This window comes from Thamnophis sirtalis, unplaced genomic scaffold (assembly GCF_051295495.1).
Source record: "Thamnophis sirtalis isolate CommonGarterSnake01/CBP01778 unplaced genomic scaffold, rThaSir2_p1.2 scaffold_6, whole genome shotgun sequence".
NCBI lineage: Eukaryota > Metazoa > Chordata > Lepidosauria > Squamata > Natricidae > Thamnophis > Thamnophis sirtalis.
Window position 1 is genome coordinate 38,705,643 of NW_028261386.1, and position 22,800 is coordinate 38,728,442.

At 38.6% G+C, this 22,800-nt stretch overlaps 1 protein-coding gene across 7 annotated transcripts in view; it reads left to right on the top strand.

Annotated features, from left to right (window-relative positions):
• KLC4 (kinesin light chain 4) overlaps window positions 1-22,800 on the top strand; it is a 55,616-nt gene that overhangs the window by 10,948 nt on the left and 21,868 nt on the right. For 6 of the 7 annotated variants that reach the window (XM_087717662.1, XM_087717661.1, XM_087717659.1 and 3 more), the window contains exons 2-13: window positions 7,148-7,238; window positions 8,404-8,668; window positions 9,237-9,467; window positions 9,958-10,036; window positions 10,243-10,468; window positions 10,695-10,782; window positions 11,574-11,675; window positions 12,200-12,373; window positions 12,495-12,594; window positions 12,969-13,021; window positions 19,360-19,427; window positions 20,622-20,730. In XM_087717662.1, the coding sequence (XP_087573788.1) occupies window positions 8,420-8,668; window positions 9,237-9,467; window positions 9,958-10,036; window positions 10,243-10,468; window positions 10,695-10,782; window positions 11,574-11,675; window positions 12,200-12,373; window positions 12,495-12,594; window positions 12,969-13,021; window positions 19,360-19,427; window positions 20,622-20,730 (1,479 nt within the window). In that variant the 5' untranslated portion in view covers window positions 7,148-7,238; window positions 8,404-8,419. The remainder of the gene's footprint in view (window positions 1-7,147; window positions 7,239-8,403; window positions 8,669-9,236; window positions 9,468-9,957; window positions 10,037-10,242; window positions 10,469-10,694; window positions 10,783-11,573; window positions 11,676-12,199; window positions 12,374-12,494; window positions 12,595-12,968; window positions 13,022-19,359; window positions 19,428-20,621; window positions 20,731-22,800) is intronic. The other variant, XM_087717657.1, reaches the window with a different exon arrangement.

Below are 22,800 nucleotides of genomic sequence, written 5' to 3' on the forward strand. Positions count from 1 at the left end.
TTATGGAAATCAAGTCTGATATACAGTGAGATGCTCTTGGGTGGATATGTCAGCACTGAGAGCTGTTGGATTAAAAATAAGAGGCTGTCCATTCTTTTTGACAAAGTACCTAGAGGGCTTAACTTACTTTTACAGGGAAAATAAATGGAGCACTTTGCAGGAATCAAAAGGTGGAACAGCTAATGGTGGCAGAAAAGTATGCATGATCAGACTAGTTTTTTCACAACTTCAAATATTAAGCTGGAATAGACTAAACAAAGTTCAGATTCCCTTAGTCGCTTCATTAGTAAATAAGGATGTAGTTGCACTAATAGTACCCCAAGGCAAGCAAAAGGGAGCAGTTGCTGTAAAAACAAACAAATTGGTAAGAGGCAAAAGGTGCTTTGCATTAGGATGCATAGACATGACTAACAATGGTAGAAAATGGTCTTGCATTATCTGTTTGCTATATAATATCTGCTTTAAAGTACGAGTCCACTTATGGTGGCCACTTTGCTTATCTCCCTGGAACAATACAACTTGTTACAATTTTGTGAGTGTTGTGTTTCACTGGGACTATAATATCAGCTTCTGATGAAGGCACATATGTCCGCCACTTGCGCAAATGGAGCTGCCCGGGCATGCGCTTACCCGCTTCTCACACAGAGTGCCCCCCTTCCCAAGCAGTCCGCAAAGCTAGAAAGGTTGGGAAACTGCTCTAAAGCACCCTGGAAATGAGCTTTATAGGTCAAAATCAGCACTTGCTTGGACTTCAAGGTCTACCAGCATTCAATAATCACTAGAGAATCAATTTATGCTTACATAGTACATCTTAACCTGTTAGCATGTTGGCTACCACATTCTTACCGACTATAAATTCTAATTCATTTTCAGAAGTATCTCTCCATGTAAAGTGCATTCCAAGATTCTAAACATGTGGCAATCAGGGTGTGAATTATAGTTACTGAGGCTTCAAATAGAACTGCAACTGGCTCACCAGCAGGAAAGGGCCTCCAGATCATGGTTTCCACTGTTGGAAGAAATGTCCTGGGTTCAGTTCCAAGTGGGGAAAAAGACACTGGAAACACGGAGGCTGCTTGGAAAGATGGTTTAATGGTGGACAGGATCACATGGTGGATAGGATCACATGGCTTGAGTTCCTGAACAGGATCACATGCTTCAAGATGTTGGGTGAAGAAGAAAAGGAGGCAGAGATGCTGAAAGTGCCTGGTTTTATGCCCTCTGTTGGGCCCCACCCCAGAGCTTCCCGTTCCTGTGTAAGAAATGCATTCTGATTGGTGGTGAGACTCCCAGGGGGTGGTGCAGGGGCAACTTTGTAGGCTATCCTGAGACCCAAGCCTGTTTGTCCTGCTGGCTGATGCAGTCCTCCCAGGTGAGATGGGTAGAAGGCTAATCCTACATTTGTTATATAGAATAGACTGGTCCAGGCCCCAATGTCTTATTGACAAGGGCGGGGGGGGGCAGCAGCAGGAAGCTGCAGGGAGCTACTTTGTCTTTAAAAACATGTTTCTCCATTTTCACACTCATGGAAATATAATATTCTGCCTTTTTAATATTTCCTAGACCTAGGATATTTCATTCTTATAGGAGAGGCGTGGATGCTAACTTCCTAACACCACCTTCTTATCCAGCAAGAGTTTGAATCCAAGGGGACTCTCAGGTTGAAGATCTGGTTTGCCAGGGGGATAGCAACAATGTTCAGAGCCACCACCAGGATCTGTCACAAAGTGATGGAGTTTCTGGACAACAGTTGGCTGAGCTTGAAAATAAACTTAAGACAGGGGCTTTCCTATATTTTGAGATGGTAATTCCCATATATATGATGATGAGGGAATCTCAAAAACTTTGCACACTAATTAAATTGTATACATTACTACTTCTCTATTTTATCTTGATGATTCTTCCCTAGCCAACGTATCTACAGAAATAAGGATGGAGGACATATATTTTATAGACCTGCTTTACAAAATGTGAACATGTCTTTTCCCCTTTCCATACCTATGCTTTAATCATAGGAATTGATAGCCCAAGGGTGCAGAACTAAATTGGAATTCAAATAACCTTTATTGAAACTTGTATAGACTAGTTTATTATTTAAAAAGGAAGGATCCATAAACATTTTGTTTGACTGGATTGTGCAACATTATATAATAAGCCTATTTTAATATGATTCATTGAGTATTAAGAAAAAATGAATGTCATATGAATCCAGATCAACGGTGGGTTCTGGATCCTGTTGCAAGCGGTATGCTGCAACGGGGTCAGGCGTCCACCATGTGCATGTGTATCCACTGCCCGCTCCAGCTGTTTAGCGGAGCATCGCATAGGTGCCATACATTCCGTGTGTGCCTGCGCAAATGTCCCAGTCGGCTCAAATAGAGGTAAGGATGGTGGGTGGGCCCTCCGGAGCACCGTACCGGATCTGGTGCTCTCAGCAGGCACCGATACGCCCGTACTGGGGCAAACCGGTCATAACCCACCACTGATCCAGATCATTCAGAGTATCAGTAAGCCTTCAAGAAGAGACTTTAAAAATAAATACATTCCAATTAGTTATAGTAATAAAACTATAAGATTCCCCCCCACCTTCAATCATGTCTTGGATATGTCCCTGCAGTTTTCTTTGCAAGATTTTTTAGAAATAGTTTTGCATTGTCCCCTTTTTAGGGCTGAGAGAAAAGACTGGCCCAGGGTCACTTAGCTGGCTTTTTGTCAAAGGTAGGAGTCAGGGGTGGGTTCTGGCAGGCATACCTCCATGTCAAGGTTCCAAATAACATCCAAAATTAAATCAGAGTCCAAGGCAAAGTATTGTTCAAAGTTCCAATTTATTAAGAGAGTTAATAATTGCAAGTGCATGCCCAGTACAATTAAAATTGTTCTGCGCATACACAGAACTAAAAAAGAAGCTGACGGTGCTGCCCGGGGAACCAGTTCGCAGCGACCCAGGCCACCAAAACACTTCCGGTTCAGCCAAACCAGTCTGAACTGATATGAACTCACCACTGATAGGAACAGAATTCAGTCTTTCAGTTTCTAGCCTGATGCCTTAATCACTACACCAAGCTGGCTTGCTAACTTAACTTTTAAAACCATGCAATGAAGTAAAATAGTTTTTAAAGTCAAGACAATGTTTTACTTGCCATTTATATTTTTTTAATGTTTGGAGATCAAATTCTAACCAAGAAGCTTGTACCATGCATAATACAAAATACCGATTTGCTATCTCCAGTCTAATATATAGTAGAACACTTTACAAGCAGTCGTGGAAAACATTTTCAGTTCAGCTTGCTGTGAATATTTCTTACACTTTAAGCAGTTATATGTAGGTGGCAGGGACGCGGTGGCTCAGTGGCTAAGACGCTGAGCTTGTTGATCAGAAAGGTAGGCAGTTTGGCGGTTTAAATCCCTAGTGCTGTGTAATACAGTGAGCTCCCATTACTTGTCCCAGCTTCTGCCAACTTAGCAGTTTGAAAGCATGTAAAAATGCAAGTAGAAAAATAGGGACCACCTTTGATGGGAAGTAATAGCATTCCGTGCGCCTTCGGCATTTAGTCATGCCGGCCACATGACCGCGGAGACGTCTTTGGACAGCGCTGGCTCTTCGGCTTTGAAACAGAGATGAGCACCATTCCCTAAAGTCGGGAACAACTAACACTTATGTGCGAGGGGAACCTTTACCTTTATGTAGGGGGCATCTCTTAGGTTTGATAGTGAATGGAATTAACATTTTGCCTACAATCGCTCCTGAATCATACTTTCAATAGAATTTTGGATTCAATAGAATTTTCTCTCAGCCTTAGGAAGAAGGCAGGAGCAAAATCACTTCTTGCCAAACCTTGTCAAGAAAACTATAAGCACTTGTTCAGACATTCATTAGGAGTCAAAATTGACTCAAAGTCTCAAAAGAACTACACATAAGGCAGGTTTATGATCTTATGTTGTCCAATAGTTCTCAAACGGTTAGAGGAAAGAAATCTAATGTCAAATCTATCTTTAAATATATAAATAGAACTTAGGCCTCCCACCCATAGAGAGTACTATAACATAGGGGTCCCCAACCACCAGGTCACGGCCCACTACTGGACCATGGCCTATTCGAAGCCGGGCCATGGGAGAGATAGGCAAGTGCATGCGCATGAAGTTCCGCTCACACGATTGGAGGGTGCTCACATGAGCGGAGCTTCAAGCAAGCAGAGCTTCACACATGAGTGCAAAAGTGACTGCCTCTCAGGCAAGTGGAGCTTCACTTATGAGCACAAGTCTTCTAACTTGCTTGCAGGCGAAGCTCCGCACGAGTGGAGGGCACGCATACCCACTGCTTGTACACATGGAGCTGTGTGCCTGTCACTCACATCACACACACACACACACACACACACACACACACACACGGGCCAGGCTGGGTTGCCAAACTGGAAAGGTTGGGGACTGCTGCTCTTACCAATTTAGATAGCTCAGGCAGGAGGAGTTTGATTTTACTGTAAATGCTTCCTGATATGAGGGATAGTGCCTATAGAGGAGGAGGTGGTGTGATAGACCTCAGAGAAGTAGTAGTTTCCCAGAAAGAAGGGAACACATTCCTAGGAGGGGGACAAGACAAGAGGCAACTCAGTCTGGAGTTGGATATAAGACAGAAGAAGAAAGAACAACCACTTCCCAGAACACCTCAGGGTATATCCAACTGGGTGAGAATAGTACAGATTTAATCTGGCAAAATTCTGTATATTTGGTATCAACAAATAAAAAACTGAACTTTGGCTGAATTTTTCTATGTTGTTCTTGGGCTAGGCTTGAATCTTGCTCTTGATATACAATGGCTGGAATTTAAGTGCTGTAGAAAATAAATAAATAGATTAGATAAATTACTTATCCGACATTCCTGAATTATTTTGTGCCTATTTTATTTGAGCCCAGCCTTGAAAAGGAGCTGCCAAACGTGTTGGAATACCCATAGTAGGGAAAGTTATATTAAAGAATGCTTCTGAAAATCTATTACGTCTGTACAAACATTTGGATCGATCTTCACATGAATTTAGGAAGATAATCTTCTATTTCTTCTTCTTTTGTGAATATCCATTTTGCAGCATTCAGGTTTTTCCCTATTATTTTCTGATAATCCTACCTTCTGTTGCAAAGTTTCTTGCTCTGGCCACTTTTATTGCCTTTTCTAAGGCAGATCCAAAAGTTACCAAAATCTGGAAACATTTCCAGATTTCCATATCTCATGAGAACTGATGATAAATTAAATGTTAGGAGGGGAAGTAGAAAAAGTGCACATATTGATGTCTCTGTATTTAAAGCAAGATGTAAGAGCAGATTGCAGACATTTTGCAGACATTCATATTAGGTTCTGCTAGAATACATTCAGCTTGCTTTTAGGAGCCTCCCAATAAATGCTAGGAGGAAGAGAAAAATCTACAATGGCTGATTTCCTATTTTTTAGAATATGAGATGGAAATATATGGATAATGCATGGATACCTGCATTGGCATTAGGTCAAAAGTTTGTGCCTTTTTTTTACTGTTTCCTACCCAAATGGAACATTGAAAATAAATTATGCAAAGGGCGTCAGGCCTCTGCCCATCTGGCTGCTCATCAGCAGGAAACTGTCAAACCTGATAGAATGGGACCAAATCTGGTGTGACAGGAGAAACCAGCAAAAGAAAGCTTGAATTTGAAATTGAGCTGGATCCAATCAGGATCTGGGGAGGAAAAAAAATCAGAAAAAAATTCCCAATGCGTCCCTAAGGAAGAGGCATTTAGGCAATAACTTGCAAGGCATCTGATTGCTCCATTCTTAAACACTGTTCTCTTCTTGTAATGTGACCCAGAATAGATAGAGCTTGTCTTAAGGGGTTGGAGAGGTTTCCAGAAGCCATGCTCTGCATGTTTTTCCTAACTTGTTTAGAATTTCTAATTTATTGTAAAGGTAGTCAGCTTCTAAAGGTCGTCACAAAATAACACCCAGCGTAATTTTCAGTTCCAAGAATAGGCTGCCTATAGGGACCCTTAAGTATTCTTGGAACATAAACATGGTGGGTGACTAACACCCACTGTTGTGTTTGATTCTAAAATACATATATAAAGTAAGCTGGAGTGTTAGAAAGCATTCTGCAGGAAGAGCAGCCAGATGGGATATTGAGAAATAAAACCTCAGCAGTTTGCCTTCTGGCAGATGTCTGTTTTGTGATTATCCATGGCCACTGTGGCATGCACTTTTGGAATGTACAAATCCCTCCTCCATCAGTCCAATGACAGCTAATTTAGGAAAGTGCCATATCCTCATAATGCAAATGTATCCACAGTAGCCCAATTAAGATTGGGTGTCATTGTTCTCAAATAACAAATTCAGCTGTTAATTTGAATGTTGTTCGGTGTTGTACATGGAAGATTCCCAGGGAACTTACAGTACCGCCTATTGGCTGTGTACATGCAGAATTCTGAACCCAGAACCACCAGGCTAACAATCTATGGCAGTGTTTCTCAACCTTGGCGACTTTAAGTCCTGTGGACTTCAACTCCCAGAATCCCCCAGCCAGCTGACTGGGGAATTCTGGGAGTTGAAGTCCACAGGACTTAAAGTCACCAAGGTTGAGAAACACTGATCTATGGTTACTGTACTCAACAAGCTGTTTCTAAACAAATAAATCATATGAAGGCTTAATATGATTGCTTAGTTTTTAATTAAAATTTAATTTTAATTACATTTTAATCTACTTTGGTTGCTTGCATGAATCCCATCAGTACTCCACTTTCACCAAAGAAAGGGTTTTTTTTTTCCCCTTTCCTCAAAATGTCATCCAGGTTCATTTTCATGAGTACACACACAGAAATACACACACACCTTTCTTCCTCTTGGGGCAAAACAAAATACCCAGAGCACCTCCATCCACTTCCTTATAGAATTGCTCTGGCCTCTTCTGAGCAGCTTCTGTGCTAAGGGGGCTCCAATTATCCTTAAGTGGGTTGGGTTTGTTATTGTTGAGGGGGATTTTCTGTTGGTCCCTCCCATGAGGGGGCGGTGGCTGTTGCCTAGCAAAGAACCCTGAATACACAGAGGTGGGACTACCGGAGAACAAAGGCAGATCTGCTGATATCTTCCTCTTTCTTCTCTTTTTCTCCTCCTTACTGGTCCGGCTGCTCCCAGTAATAGCTTGGCCTGCTGCCAACGGATCACGTGGCCCAACTTGTCCCCTTTGTATCTGCAGCAACAGGGCAGGTTGCACCGCTGTTATGAGGTAAGTTCCTTGCTAAAACATGTAGGTGCTTTGTGTGTTGGAGTGTCTTTTCTTTGGGGTGTGGATGAATCGGTCAGCCTGGGGTTTGAGTTGGATAATTGCTGTGTCTTTGTCACTGAACCGGCAATGGATTGGCAGTGGAAAAGCAGTCTGATTTGTTTGTGATTTTAATAACAAAGAATAGAAGGCTTGGTGAGACTGAATAAGGCTTGCAGTGGCTGTAATTCTTTCCTTTGAATCTTCATTTGCAAACTTTATTTGCACATACGTTTCATATGTTGTATTAGATGTGTTTGTGAAAGTTTACCAGTTTTTATTTGCTGAATGATATATTTCCGGCTTGTTTTCCTTGCGTCACTCTCTTCAAAGCTTGCTTTAGATTTCAGGCATATATAAATAGAGTTAAATATGCTTTCACATGGATAATACTTTTTAAAACCCTGTTATTTTGTAGTAAGAGCTAGCAATTATGTTTTTCAAAGATGTTCATAAAGATGCCTGTTAATGACAGAGTCTAGATTGCAAGCAGGATCCTTATATTTTTAAGCATGTTGAACAATTAACTATCACAAATCTTAATGTTAAGGATTTGCCTCCAAATCGTCTGCTCCTCAGTGAGTAATATTCCTGCTTGTTTTTGGCTGCTACTTCTCGCCTTCCCTTTCCCCCCCTAAATTGTACTTCTATTTATTTAATCTCAGAAAGGCTCTCTAATGTAGAGATTGTAAACAAAAGAGAAAAAAATCCCTCTACTTTCTATTACTTTACTGGAAACATACATTCCTATTCCTGTTTGTTCATTCTGGATCCCTAAGGAAGTCTTAATTCCTTATAGTTTTTCTTGTGGTTTTTAAATGACAGTTAAATCAGCCTTCTAGATTCCTAGGGTTACGGGGGCAATAAGAGAATGTCAATTTTGATGTAACTGCCATTTTTATCTCCATCTGCTCTTTCCAGTAACATGCTGTGCACCATATTGTCATTTTTACAAGGATGTACAGTGTTCAAATATGGTGGGAATTTCCTTCATGCCCACTTTACAAATGAAAATAGGAATAAGATCTTTATTCCTAATATCACTTCCTTGGTTTTAACTTTCAGAATCTATTGTTTAAGTAACTTGTGGCGTGTACTAACCTTTTTGTTTTTTCTTCTTTAAATGGAGGTAATACTGAAAGATTATGTCCACTATGGTGTACCCCAGGGAAGAGAAAATGGACAAGCTAACCCAAGAAGAGATTATTTCCAACACTAAGCTGGTGATGCAAGGGCTGGAGGCCCTTAAAAATGAGCATAACTCGATCTTGCACAGCCTACTGGAGACTATCAAGTGTCTGAAGAAGGATGAAGAAGCCAATCTAGTACACGAGAAAGCCAACCTGCTGCGCAAATCAGTGGAAATGATTGAGTTGGGACTTGGAGAAGCTCAGGTCAGCTGCAGTTTTGTATAGGAATCAAAAAAAGCAACCAAACACAGTCACAGTTTTTTCTTTTGATTGAGGAAAAATGAGATTAAGTGTTCAGAATAGCAAATATATGTATCTTCAAATTAAGGACATCAGTATATCAGGGTTTGCAAATGTAGATGACACACCTTTAGCCACCCATGTACAATGCAGGACTTACAAAGCTGATAAGATTGAGATGGCGTAGCCAATTATATTTGTTGTTCCTTTTCCTCCTTCCTGGCAATGTGGTTCTTCTCTCTTTTTCCAACCCCCCCCCCAAAAAAAAATGGAACAAGCATCTAAGATAATTTATGTTACACAACACTGATTTATAGTCCAAACTTTCGTTATTTTGTAGTGCTTAAAAACCAGTTCTTTGTTCAGTTCTGTCCTTGGCTTGTTCCAAGACCATAAGAAATATGCTAATTTTCTGACAAGTCTTGGAATTCTGTTTGGTGATGTATATGTTCTCTTTTCCTTTAAGATTGGGAAGTTTGATAAAAGAGTCATTTCTCAAGACAGATATTTCTCCTTTTTTCTCTTGGACCAGGTCATGATGGCTCTGTCAAACCACCTGAATGCTGTGGAGTCCGAAAAGCAGAAATTGCGGGCCCAGGTGCGCAGGCTATGCCAGGAGAATCAGTGGCTACGAGATGAACTAGCAAACACTCAGCAGAAGTTGCAGCGCAGTGAACAAACTGTGGCACAGCTTGAGGAAGAAAAAAAACACTTGGAATTCATGAACCAGCTGAAGAAATATGATGAAGATGTATCCCCAACGGTGAGAATCTATAGTGTAGAGCAGTGGGTCTCAACCTTCCTAATGCTGCGACCCTTTAATACAGTTCCTCATGTTGTGGTAACCCCCAACCATAAAATTATTTTATGTTTTCTGTATTTTTTCAAAAATAAGTGTTTTCCAATGGTCTTAGGCAATCCCTGTGAAAGGGTCGTTCGACCCCCAAAGGGGTCCCGACCCACAGGTTGAGAACCACTGGTGTAGAGCATCTGTGCTTACTGGAAGATTCTGCATCCAAAATAAGCTAGTAATAGCTTTCTCAGAGTTCCTATCTAATACTTTCAGTTTGTCTCTACTATCTATAACAGGCACAGGTAACCTACCCTTGTAATTACTATCTTGAATTATCTTCCTGAGAAAAATAACATTTTATCATTTGCATCAGTGTTGGGCATAAAAACCTTGCAGTACTAATACATAATTATCTCTTTCTACCCATTTCTGTTGGTGCTTTTCTATATTAAAATTTCAGGAGGAGAAGGAAGGTGATTCCACAAAGGATTCTTTGGATGACTTGTTTCCAAATGAGGAAGAGGATCAGGGGCCAGGGTGTAAGTTTCATTCTTTCATTCTTCTTATGGGGAGACCAGACACAAATACTGTATGAAGTGCTGTTGAACTTGACAGCCTCCAAATATTCCATCTGATTGAAAAATTAAAGACACAAAGGAGTGACAATTCTTACTTGTATGAATAAACCATAATATAGCATTGCATGCTGTGCTTCTTTATTTATTGATGTGATATGTATTTGCAGTGCCTCATCAACACAGCAGTGCTGTAGCAGCTGCTCAGCAAGGTGGTTATGAGATCCCAGCACGCTTGCGTACACTACATAATCTGGTGATCCAGTATGCATCACAGGGACGTTATGAGGTGGCTGTGCCTCTTTGCAAGCAGGCCCTGGAGGACTTGGAGAAGACTTCAGGACACGATCACCCTGATGTAGCCACCATGCTCAACATCTTGGCCTTAGTATATAGGTGAGGAATAGAGAGATAGAAGGTACCTGCTTGTGGAGATGGAACAGCATGTCAGGAACAGAAATGAAAGAGGGCGCATGAGGGAGGGTGGTGTAGTCAATCCCTATTGTGGCAACCTCTATTAAGGCGGGATGTTATGTCTGTGCAATGTAATCTCTATGTTTCTGTTATGTTTATATAAATTGTTATATTTTTAAACAGTTCTGCATCTAACGTTTTGTTACAGGGATCAAAATAAATATAAAGAAGCCGCTCACCTGTTAAATGATGCATTGTCTATTAGAGAGAAAACTCTTGGCAAAGATCACCCTGCAGTAAGTGGCTATTATTTCTTTCACTTCAAGAAGGAGGATCCAAATATATAGTAACTGAAAAGTAATTGGGTCATTGCCTGATCAATTCTTCTGATTCCCAGGCTAATCCATATTTTAGTTGTGGTAATTGAGGATGATCAAAACGATGTATCTGGAGGGCACCAGATTGAAGAAAGCTTCTTCTACACACAAACACACACACAAAATAAACCTAATAAATAAACCACAAGGAAGGGAATCTGACCAACCACTAATGGAGTATATATCCCTATAAGAGGCATTAATGAAAAAGCACAGCATTAAGAAAGAAAGCAGGACAAATGAAGAAATATCTTTGACTTTTCACTGAGATAGAGCAATCTGAATCAAAAGTCTACCTGTCCACGCCTTTGTTTCCTAAGCAGTGAGGCAACATTGGGCAGGTAGCTTTGTAAGGAAATCTAAGCATGTGATTATGGTAGTGACATTTGGGCCCACATTCATATATACAGTAATTGCTTTATTTAATACTTAGAATATCAATACATATGTTGCTTTACAGATTGTTGGCAAAAGAAATATGTGACTGAATAGAACAATGTGATTTCTTGAAATCGTATCCTGCTGAGAAATGGTGACACAATTTGGGCCCTGTTTCAAATATCCAGTTACTGTTAATGTTGCCAGTTATAACAAATGGGCTCTCTATGGAGTATCATTTTTAATGCCCAGTATTTTTGTTTGTGTGTGTGTGTGTGTGTGTATCGATTTTTCCTTAGTTCTCATGCAGTTGTTTCCACATCTCTCTGCAGGTTGCTGCAACCCTAAACAATCTAGCTGTTCTGTATGGCAAAAGAGGGAAATACAAGGAGGCAGAACCATTATGCAAGAGGGCACTGGAAATCCGGGAAAAGGTATTTTTCTTTCAGAAGCTTGAAAGAAGAAGGTTTAGGCTATGGGGCCACTCATTACTGAGTCTATACAACAAATTTCACTGCTTGCCAGAGGTGGGCTGCTGCCAGTTTGAACCAATTTGGGCAAACCGGTAGTTCCAATAAGCAGCTGGGCCCACCCACCCACCCTGGCGCTATCATATCCTATATAATCACCATTTTTTTCAATGCCGTGTGCATGCATGGACAGCAGTCCCGCACATATTTTTGGTTCTGGGCGAATCGGTAGTTACAGTTTGTGACAACCAAGTCTGCTGCTTGCGATTCCTACAATAGAAGCCTATTTCGGAAGAGAAATATATTTTGGATGAACTATATCAATAATGAGGCTAATATGCATATAATATGAACCTATGTATGTACAAAATTCAAGTTTTAATGGTATTTATGATGCAGTTTTCCCAGGGAAAGAAAAGTTCCCAGTATTTTATAAATTGCAGAATTCCCAGAATTTTATAAATTATTCTTACCTGCTTCATTTTCAGGTTCTTGGCAAAGATCACCCAGATGTGGCCAAACAGTTAAATAACTTGGCTTTACTATGCCAGAATCAGGGCAAGTATGAAGAAGTAGAATATTACTATCGCCGAGCACTGGAGATCTACGAATCCCGCCTAGGGCCTGATGATCCAAATGTTGCTAAAACAAAGAACAATCTGGTGGGTCTATTTGTTGATATGAGAACTATGGAGACAAATGATTATCTGAGCTGAGGGGTGACTGGCTATGGAATGTTTTTTTTTTCATACTTTTATAACAATGTCCCTTGTACTCTGCTAGGCTTCTTGCTACCTGAAACAAGCCAAATACAAGGATGCCGAGACCCTCTACAAGGAAATTCTCACCCGTGCCCATGTGAAAGAATTTGGCACTGTTGATGGTATGTACATCAAAGAAGGAGGAGGCAACATGCGGAAAGAGACCAGGCCTTAGAAGGAGATCGAAACTCTTGCATGTTAATTGTGAAGGTTTCTCGAACATTCCATATTGTTAGGACAGATATGTGTGGAAAAGAGCCTATTTTTCCATTGGCCACATTTTGATAAGTAAATGATACACAATCTGTAAAGACTTTTCATTAGCGGTGAAGTTTACATTGTCTAATCTCTTGTAGCTTGCTTATCAAGTGTTTGCTTATTTATCTATGAACAAGGGGAAAGGGATCTGAAAGCCAATATATTAGAGGTTCCTCTAAAAATACCATTATAATGTATACAGAGACCTTTTCCCCCTCCTCTTATCTTTTCTCTACAGATGAACACAAGCCTATATGGATGCATGCAGAAGAAAGGGAGAAAATGAGCAAGGTGAGGATGAGATCAGTGCTCTCACAGGCATTGCAGTGCCATCCTAAACCATCAAGTAGCTGAAGGAACTTCTGAATGATATTTGGGAATAATTATAGATTAGAAAAAAAACTAACTGAAAAGAGGGACACAATCTAAATGATGTATAATGTAGAGAGAGACAAAAACCCTCTCAAAACACACAGGAGCCCAGGGTTATCCAGGTAAACTGAATTAGGTACAAGACAGATAAAAATAATCACTTTCCTTTCCATTGTGCTTAGGTAACCTTGCTGTTAAGAGTCTCTATTCTAGTGGGACTGTAGAACTTTCTCTTCTAAATTGGGTCACATGTATGCCTTTTGTCAGTTTTAGTTGATATGGCAACTGCATCCCTTCCTGGGGGGAAAACTAGCTCAGCAGTCAAATTGATCTATGAAAGACCTTTCCAAGATTGCATGTTACCCTTGTGTCTGAAGTGTTGCACAGTCTTGTCAGTTTATTTCCAAGTGAAACATGAAATGCCAGTTGTTTCTCGACCTTTATTGCTTGGGTCTAGGTTATTGGGGAGAATACTTCTTTTTTACAGGATTCCTTATCCTTCAAAAAAAATAATTCATCAATTGTTGAATTGTGTATTTGATGGCTAAATTTATTCCAGGTCGTTGGAATGTACTGCCTGATGAGTAGGAGGACCTATGATTTTTGTTTTTCTTTGAAAAAGGTCTCAACATTATATATATTTTTTAAAATGTGTAAAATGTATATTTAATAATTAAATATAAGTGTCATAAAATAGAGTATCAGCAAATCAGCAAATAGGATGGTTTTTGAGAAGGTTGTACAAATTCATAGATAATGTAACTGTTAATAATAATGGATATAAGTTAACATCAGGATCAGGGCCAAGAACCAGTTCTTGGTAAGCAAATGATAAAAATAGTATTCTTCTTTCCCTTTTGTGAAGGTATTCTCATAGGCATCAGATTGTGGGAACTAAATGCTGTGCTATACAAGCCTTCGATCTGAATGAAGATCCTATGTTTTTCAAGGTTCTACAGTGTGAACTGGAAACGTTTGTCCTATTCTTCCCATGCCTTGCATATTTTTTCTTTGTTATAGTGGATTCCTTAGGACAGGGGTCGGCAACCTTAAACACTCAAAGAGCCGCAAGGGTCCTAACTGGAAGCCCCCCGACCGAAAGTCTGATTCCATCATAGAGTCTCCTCCTAGTGCGGTGTCCTTTCTCCTCTACCTGTCCTAACGGAAAGCCCTATCAATTGTGGAGCCGACCAGCAACAGGGAACTGCAGCAGAGGGATGGAAGAGCCACATGCGGCTCCAGAGCCGCAGGTTGCTGACCCCTGCTTTAGGACGTACTAGAAAATGGACAATGGAGAGATTTCAGCAGGTTCTGGGCCACAGACATTTCAGAACCAGAATGCTAAAGTTTGCTGTTTTAAAGGGCCATGTTTAAACCTCTCAGATTTAGCAAAGTTAATTATTAATATTTCCCTAAATTGGGAGGAGAGAGAGTTAAGTTGAAAAGTCTCTGCATACTAGAACTACAACAAATCCAAAGTCCTTGGCTTTGAACTTCTGCACCTCACTCTTTTGAAAAAATCTGTACAATCTATGAAACATTACTAAGAATAGAAATTTGGTAAACTTCCGGGACATTTTGGGCTAAAGTACTGAACGCATCATAGGAGTTCTCAAGCAGGATGGCTTCATTCTGTTTTTGTCTTGCGAAAGCTATTGGAATTTTTTTTTGGTTCATCTAATCTGGTGATTGATAGCTGCTTCCAGTAGTAGATAAAAATAGATATCTATTTCCTGGATTTTAGCACTTTACAGTACTTAGATTCCCAATTCATTGCTATCGCTGCTAAAAGGAATTAGCACTGTTTATCTTATTGCTATCCATACGTCTTCATGCACAATGCTTTTCTGTCAAATAGCTGGTTTAAAAGGGGTGAAAAGGACATGAATGTGCATACATGTGCGAAGAGGTACTAGTTAACATGTGTCAGCTGTTCTTAATTTTTGCCTAGCAGTGCATTGTAACTACTCACTGGTTACATTTGTTAACTTGGATATATCCCATCTGCTGACTTGGATACAAAAAATGACCTGTACCCATACGATCATGCTGAGAAGTCTCTGAATTAAGAACTCTTCATGAAAGACTGTTAGTTTTGAACTAGTTTTGAACCCTGAATTTTTCCCTTGAAAAAAATCTCTGCATTTATAGCATGTGAGAATTTTCTTGATACAAAAAAAAAAATGACAGCATTAAATCAGAAGCCTTCTAAGTTCAAGGGATTGGTTTGGACTCTTTTGTGTTGTGTGATTTTATACATTTGTTGTTTTATACTAGCAACCATCAGTTTATCTTCTAATCGTTTTAAGGTACTTGGGTACTTTTGCTTCTACCAAACTTTCATGTCATATTTTTCAAACACATGGAAAAAGATGCCTACATGAAACGTGATATTGACAACTTCTTCCTGAATACAGCTAATGGGATTTGCAATTGTATGTCATCCAGAAAGCAAATTGGATAATTTAATAAGGAGAGGAAAAGGCAAGGCAGTTATCAATGCAAAAGGCAGACTCACCGATTGTCAAAAGTGAATTTAGGTTCTCATTTGTTGAAGCTTAATGCCAAATGAATCAATCCTTGGGAAGAAGGTGGCAGATGAAAAATATTTAGCAATTAGAGGAACAACGCCAGTTAGATTTATGATTTTCAAGTATTTATCTTGCTAGAAAATATTTCTGAGAAATATTTAGGAAAACCTAGACAAAGAAATGCAAAATATTCAGTGTTTAATATTCATCCATTTGTCTATGTAAATCAGAACCCCTATGTGATGCAAACAATGAACTTTCCACCTAATAACTCTTAACAGCTAAGTTATATCACTTTTTCTTAAACACAGAAGTGAGCCAGAGCACTTCAGCTTGACATCACAAAAGATACACTATATTGCCAAAAGTATTCACTCACAACTGATTTTGATTATGTGGATGGGTGAGCGAATACTTTTGGCAATATAGTGTATTTCCAAGCAGTGGAAAGAAATTAGATTATATGTTGTTATTGGAATAATAGGGAATTATTTTAGTAATGTATTTATTCAGTTTCCATTGTCTTAAATGTCTTCTCCCACTAGACTATCTGATTTTTTTTGTTTATTTCATACTATTAAAGGGCATAAAAACCATTTTACTAGAGCATTGCTTTTGTCACATTTAATCTATATAGCTTAAGTAATGTTATAAATATGATGCAGTTCCAAACAACCACATTCCATCAAACATATGGAATTTACACTTATGGAATAAGTGCGAAAAGATTGGACTTCTGTTCATTTCATTCCTATAGGAAATATGGAGATTGTAAAAATAGATTCAGAATTGCTAGCTACCATTCCTGTTGGAATGATCTTCAATAGCATAAATAGACCTGGTGGGTTTTTCGAATTACATTTTATTCAGCTTTTTTAAGAGGAGTAAATATATAGTGAATAAACATAGAATTTACAAGTATTGTAGAATTAGGTTATCTTTTTTAAAATGTCATTTACTGGCTTTAAATAATGGAATATGTTGTTTGGAAAATAAGTCATTTTATAATCTTAACAGTGTATAAATATCAACAGCAGTGGTCAACACAGTATAAAATTAAAATTAAAATAAAAAATCACAATAAACTTTTATCTAAGCTACTGAAGATCTGTTCTAGTTTAAGAACTTAGAGTTACAATTTGAATGCTCTGTTAAGAGAAACTCTAATTTCAGATATGGCACAGACCCATATATAGAATTATACTTAGAGCAGTTTCCAATTTGAGTGAAATTCAGAGATTTATTTTTGAAATTACAAAGTTATTTGGACATTGAAGCATACTCTCACAATTTAATTAGCCATTCTGCAGAGGAAATTGTATTTTTTAGTTGGAGTAGAGAGTATTTTTGCAGCACTTACATGTACAATGCAACTTCTGAATATTTTGGAAATATAAGATTAATGATATTTGATTTTAAAAATGTAAAATAGATTGAAAGGAAATTCATGTTTTAGAATTTGTTTCATTCTGGTATAAATTATTCACCAAAATTGTTGTGCTTTACAACATAACCACCCAATATGAAAAAGTGATCTGACCTGGCTGTTAAATTTCCAATAATTTCTAAAGAAGGAACTATCCATTTTAGTTATTGAGATTAGAATTGTGTATCAAGATAAAATGCCCTAAACTAATTTCTCTTAAGTATATTATTCAGTAAACTTATAGTACTTTTTCCCCACTGGAATTTCCATTGTTACATATGAATTACTCTGTCTAGATTCTGCATCCATTTAATCATACAGTCTTTAATTCACTCTGGTTCTGAGTCATACATAAAAAATTTTTGGGGAGATAACTGTAATTATTACATTTATAATCTTGGAAGATTGTTGGTATTGGGAAGCTACTAAGATGGACAACAGAAATCAACTTGAGGAGAAAAATTACCTGTATTGCAAATATATAATGGGTGTCAACTCCTTGCCCTCTCTGTGCAATGTTCTGACCTTGTGTCCCAAATCCGCAATGAATAAGGCTGAGTATTGTTGATAACCATAGTTTTTTCCCCCTCAAATACCTTTCCTTCCAATCTATTCTGGAAATTTTTAAATAACACATATAGAGCTGCAAATATATTTTGGTGTGCTGTGTAGAAATATATAGGCACTGATCTGCCTTTGCCACTATACTGCTTGGCCTACAGAGGATGGCTGAACATCAAGTTACTTTATGAGGGAAGGATGTGAGAACTTATTTAAATTGTGTGTACATAAAAATGTTAATATATTATACATCATCAAAATAAAATATTAGATTCTGGATGAAAGATGTTGCTTGTCCTGAAGACTCAGAAAGCAGCAAAGTGAAACATATATAGAGTTAATTGCAGGCTTCCAATGAGAATAAAACATGACACAATAAAGGTAGCGTCCACTCTTCATTATTATTATTATTGTCCCAGCAAGTGGGAGGACATATTATGAACTACCTGGGTCCTGTTACTATTGGGTTTGAAGCAGGGTTCAAAAATGGAATCTTACATGTTGGCTTCCTGACAAAACCTGATTACATTTTCATAATACATGTATTTCAGAGTAGATATATTACATAACTTCCCAAATCCAGTCCCTAGCAACTCCATACAGGACACCCTGAACAACTGTAGTAAATAACTATTAGATAGATCTATATGGCAACTGCCTGTGTTTCTAACTTATCTGCCCAATACTTGACATTTCAGTGTTACTCTTAACAGGCTAAGAACCATCCAGTTATTAGGAAATCACCTTGCCTGAGGGCATTTTAAAAATCAAAGTTGTAAGCTATGGAATTTATGACTGAATTGGAGTCCTTTCAGAAAATGCTAAGGGCACCAAAAAACACTCAGTGATTCAGGCATAATTTCAGTGGAAAGTTGCATGATAGGATTCTTATGCCCAGAGTTCACTTACATGAAGCTGTGTCTTTAGCTTATAATCCCACAAGTTTCTCAACCAACTGCATAAGTGTCTGATAAATGTTTTATATGCAGAAGCTAAGAGAACTATCTTTGTTTTAAATATCAATTTATGCCACACAATCTTCTAATTTAAGGCCGGGGAACTTGTTAGGCAGTATCTGCTCTCAAATGCATTCCTATAATACATGAGCTTATTGATCAAATTCTTTGCCACACCTATTTTTAACTTTGCATGTCCGTTTTCATAATTGGAACTTTGCTACAAATCAATATTTGTAGTATCTCATAGGAAATCTGGGGAGAAATTTATATCCTGCCATACTGACCTCTGAAGAATGGAGAATGCTTTTATACTATTTGGCATTAAGATGCCGAGGAACTCTTGCTGTGGAGCACTAAGTATGTCAGGAAGATGTTCCTTATCTACTTGATCAAATCATAGGAAAACTAACCTGCAGATGACTTTTTTCTTATGAGGTCAAGATGGAGCCCATCCTTGGGGCATATTTATACCATCATGCTTGTACGAATCTATTAGCATGATCCTCAACCTGATTTCTTTCATATGTGTTAGATCTCAATTCCCATAATTGCCACCCACACTGGCTTTGGATTATGACAGGTGAAGTCTAGCACAGCAGAGGGCTCTAGAAAATGAAAGACTTCTCCTTATAGTTGGGAAGTTAGAGGAACCTATATTTCTGCCAAGTGTTAAACAAGTGCATTATTGTTTTTTATTTCTCTCATGCATGCTAACAGAAACAGAAACTCTTGCTTCGATTGTTCTAAGAAATCTTTCCCTCTTGCCAAATTCTTTTCCAGAGTAAACATGGAGAAAACATCTCCTATGCAGAGTATGGTGGCTGGTACAAGGCCTGCAAGGTCAGCAGGTAAGGCGTGGTGTTTGCTTATATTACTAAATCTTTTCATGTTATTCAATTTATGGTTCTTGTAGAGGTTACAGAATCCTTTGTGAGCTCCACATTAGTTCACCAAAGGAATGTGCAAAAGTGACAAGGAATGTGAAGGTGGGGAAAAATATTTACAGGCTTACGAAGATGGGAATGCTCTATTTCATTTGTCCGCAAATGACTGAAAGGTGGGGGGGGGATGACAAAGGGTGCCTAGTAAAGCTGCTTTATAGAGCAGCCTTTGTCCTCACCCCACTCCCTCCCCTTTCAGGTGCTGCCTGTCTGATATATCCTCTCTGACATGCATGCATGGGTTTAAATCCTGATTCAGAGCTGGGGGTGGGGATGAACTGCTTTGTAAGGCCATTTGAATCAGAGAATCCTGAGTTCAAAAGGAATGTAAAAAAAAAACCCTTAGGATAGGCTGCATGAATTCTTCTTCATTCTACTTTATGTCATGCCTCCTCTATATTATACTGATATTGGGAGGGGTGTTTTTAAAAAAATATAGGACTGTTGCTCTCTTAGGCATTAAAAAATAAATAAAAAATCATTTGAGATGGAGCTCCTTCCAACGTCTTCCCTTACACACTTTCTATGACCTCCAAATAGGTCAGATTGTTTGTGACGGGCTGACCAAAAAAATAAACTATGACAGGCCTGCTCTATGAATGCCACGTGCTTAGTGCCTCTTGCAGCCCATGCTGAAATGAATGTCTAGTACCTAAGCTATGGGGCAGGGTGACCACAGTAATCTTAAGTAGTCAGTGGGAGCTCAGTAGATCCCCTCCTGTCCACTTCATGAACCATATCCCCACTGTAGGCTGGGGATGTAATGGAGTTGTATCAAGTTCCTTAAATGAAATTATCACAGTAATTCTTAATTTTTGCAAACCTCAACTTCACATCTTGGTTCTACGAAACAAAAGTGATTACCTGGGTAGCTATTGGGTACAGGGAAAGATGCTGTTCTTATAGAATCCTCAATATGTATAAGCTCACATGCATTCTGTATTACATTTTGTCTGCAATAAAAATAATATAATTGTAGAAACGCTATAGACTGGCATATTCTTTCATCAAAGATAACTTGGGCTTTAGTGATCAAGTTACTCCAAAGGTAAAGAATGATTGTTAATTTCAGTTTTGCACTTTTTCTTGAATGCCCCTCAGCCCTACAGTGAATACCACTCTGCGGAACCTGGGTGCGTTATACAGGCGTCAGGGCAAACTGGAGGCTGCAGAAACTTTAGAAGAGTGTGCACTGCGTTCTAGGAGACAGGTAAGGCCAATAGTGCAACAGGTGGGATCATTGTCTTGTACATCTTAGAGTCAAGATATATAATACAATAGCAGAGTTGGAAGGGACCTTGGAGATCTTCTAGTCCAATCCCCTGCCTAGGCAGGAAACCCTATACCATTTCAGACAAATGGCTATCCAACATCTTCTTAAAGACTTCCAGTGTTGGGGCATTCACAACTTCTGGAGGCAAGCTATTCCACTGATTAATTGTTCTGTCAGGAAATTTCTCCTCAGTTCTAAGTTGTTTCTCTCCTTGATTAGTTTCCACCCATTGCTTCATGTTCTACCCTCAGGTGCTTTGGAGAATAGTTTGGCTCCCTCTTCTTTGTGGCAACCCCTGAGATATTGGAACACTGCTATCATGTCTCCCCTAGTCCTTCTTTCTATTAAACTAGACATACCCAGTTCCTGCAACCGTTCTTCATATGTTTTAGTCTCCAGTCCCCTAATCATCTTTGTTGCTCTTCTCTGCACTCTTTCTAGAGTCTCCACATCTTTTCTACATTGTGGGTGACCAAAATTGAATGCAGTATTCCAAGGGTGGCCTTACCAAGGCATTATAAAGTGGTATTAACACTTCACGTGAACTTGATTCTATCCCTCTGTTTATGCAGCCTAGAACTGTGTTGGCTTTTTTGGCAGCTGCTGCACACTGCTTGTTCATATTTAAATGGTTGTCCACTAGGACTCCAAGATACCTCTCACAGTTACTACTATTGAGGAAGGTACCACCTATACTGTACCTGTGCATTTCGTTTTTCTTGTCTAAATGTAGAACCTTACTCTAGTGACCCAGAAAAAAATGCTGGCATTGTGTAAAGTAGAGAACAGGTAGCCTTTCAAATAAAAGTTATTTTATACTCCATTTAATAGAAATTCCAGAGAAAATAAAAGTTGCATTTATATGTATAATCTTGAATCAAACATGGAAATTAGATTAGCTCTAATTGTTGCCACCTTTCATAGCAGTTGAAAACCATTTTTACTGTTGAGCATTTGGGACTTAGTGCCTGCTTTTCTGGGTTGATTTTTCCTATTCTTTTGTGAATTAAAAAAAAAATCTTATTGAATCTTGGATATTTTATTATTTGTTTGTAATCTTGTGAAGCTATCAAAGATCGTGTGAGAATCCAGCAGGTGAGGGAGGGAAAGAGGAAGGCAGGCAGACAGACAGGCTGAATAATTCAGATTTTAATGGTAGCTTCAAAGCATCTTGAAAGAGCCTGAAATGCTGGTGAAATTGTAACTGTAAAATGCTATTAGAGATTTTCTTGATAATAACCACAGTGGTGTGGTTAAATGTACTTAGTGTGATCTTTTTTCTGGAAAGTTGCAACTGCTTAACTTAAAAGCAGTTCTTCCCTTGAGTCAGCAAAAATCACAGAGCCTAGACAAAGTTGTTTGCTCAATGATTTTGTTTTGTTTTGTTTTTTGGCTGGTTTGAAAGAAGCCAGCTGGCAAAGATTTAGCCTGCTAACTGGTATAACTAATATTGAGAGAAACCACCTTTCTCTGTTTTCTACCCTTGTCTCCAAACTTTGAACAATTTATAATAAATAGTGATAAAATGTAAAATAATAGCATAAAACACTACAAAATAGGGAATCTTCTAACTTTCATAAAGCTAAAAACTGCAAAAACAATTAAGAACCTCAAAATAAAACTCTAAGGTCCTCAGCGCATCAAAATAAGAAATCTCTGTAGTGGATATGAGATGAAGAACCTCATTGATGCTGTAATGTTTTTCTGCAGCTAGTTAGATACTGCCTACTCTTCTTCTTGATAGTCATTTCCTATATTTCCAGGATATCAGATGATTTCTATATATTTCAAGGGAGATTTTCTGAATTGGAATTCTTAATATTATGATTTTTCTTATTTTTATTTTTTCAAAGCAAACTCTATTTTAAGAAAATTTCTAGATACCGAAATGATTATAACAATTTCCACACATTGTGTTCATGTCTTAATGGATTAAATAGGCTAAGAGCCCAAATAGGCTTATTAAGCCCAGATATGTACAAGTTTCAAATATAACCAAAAACTGCC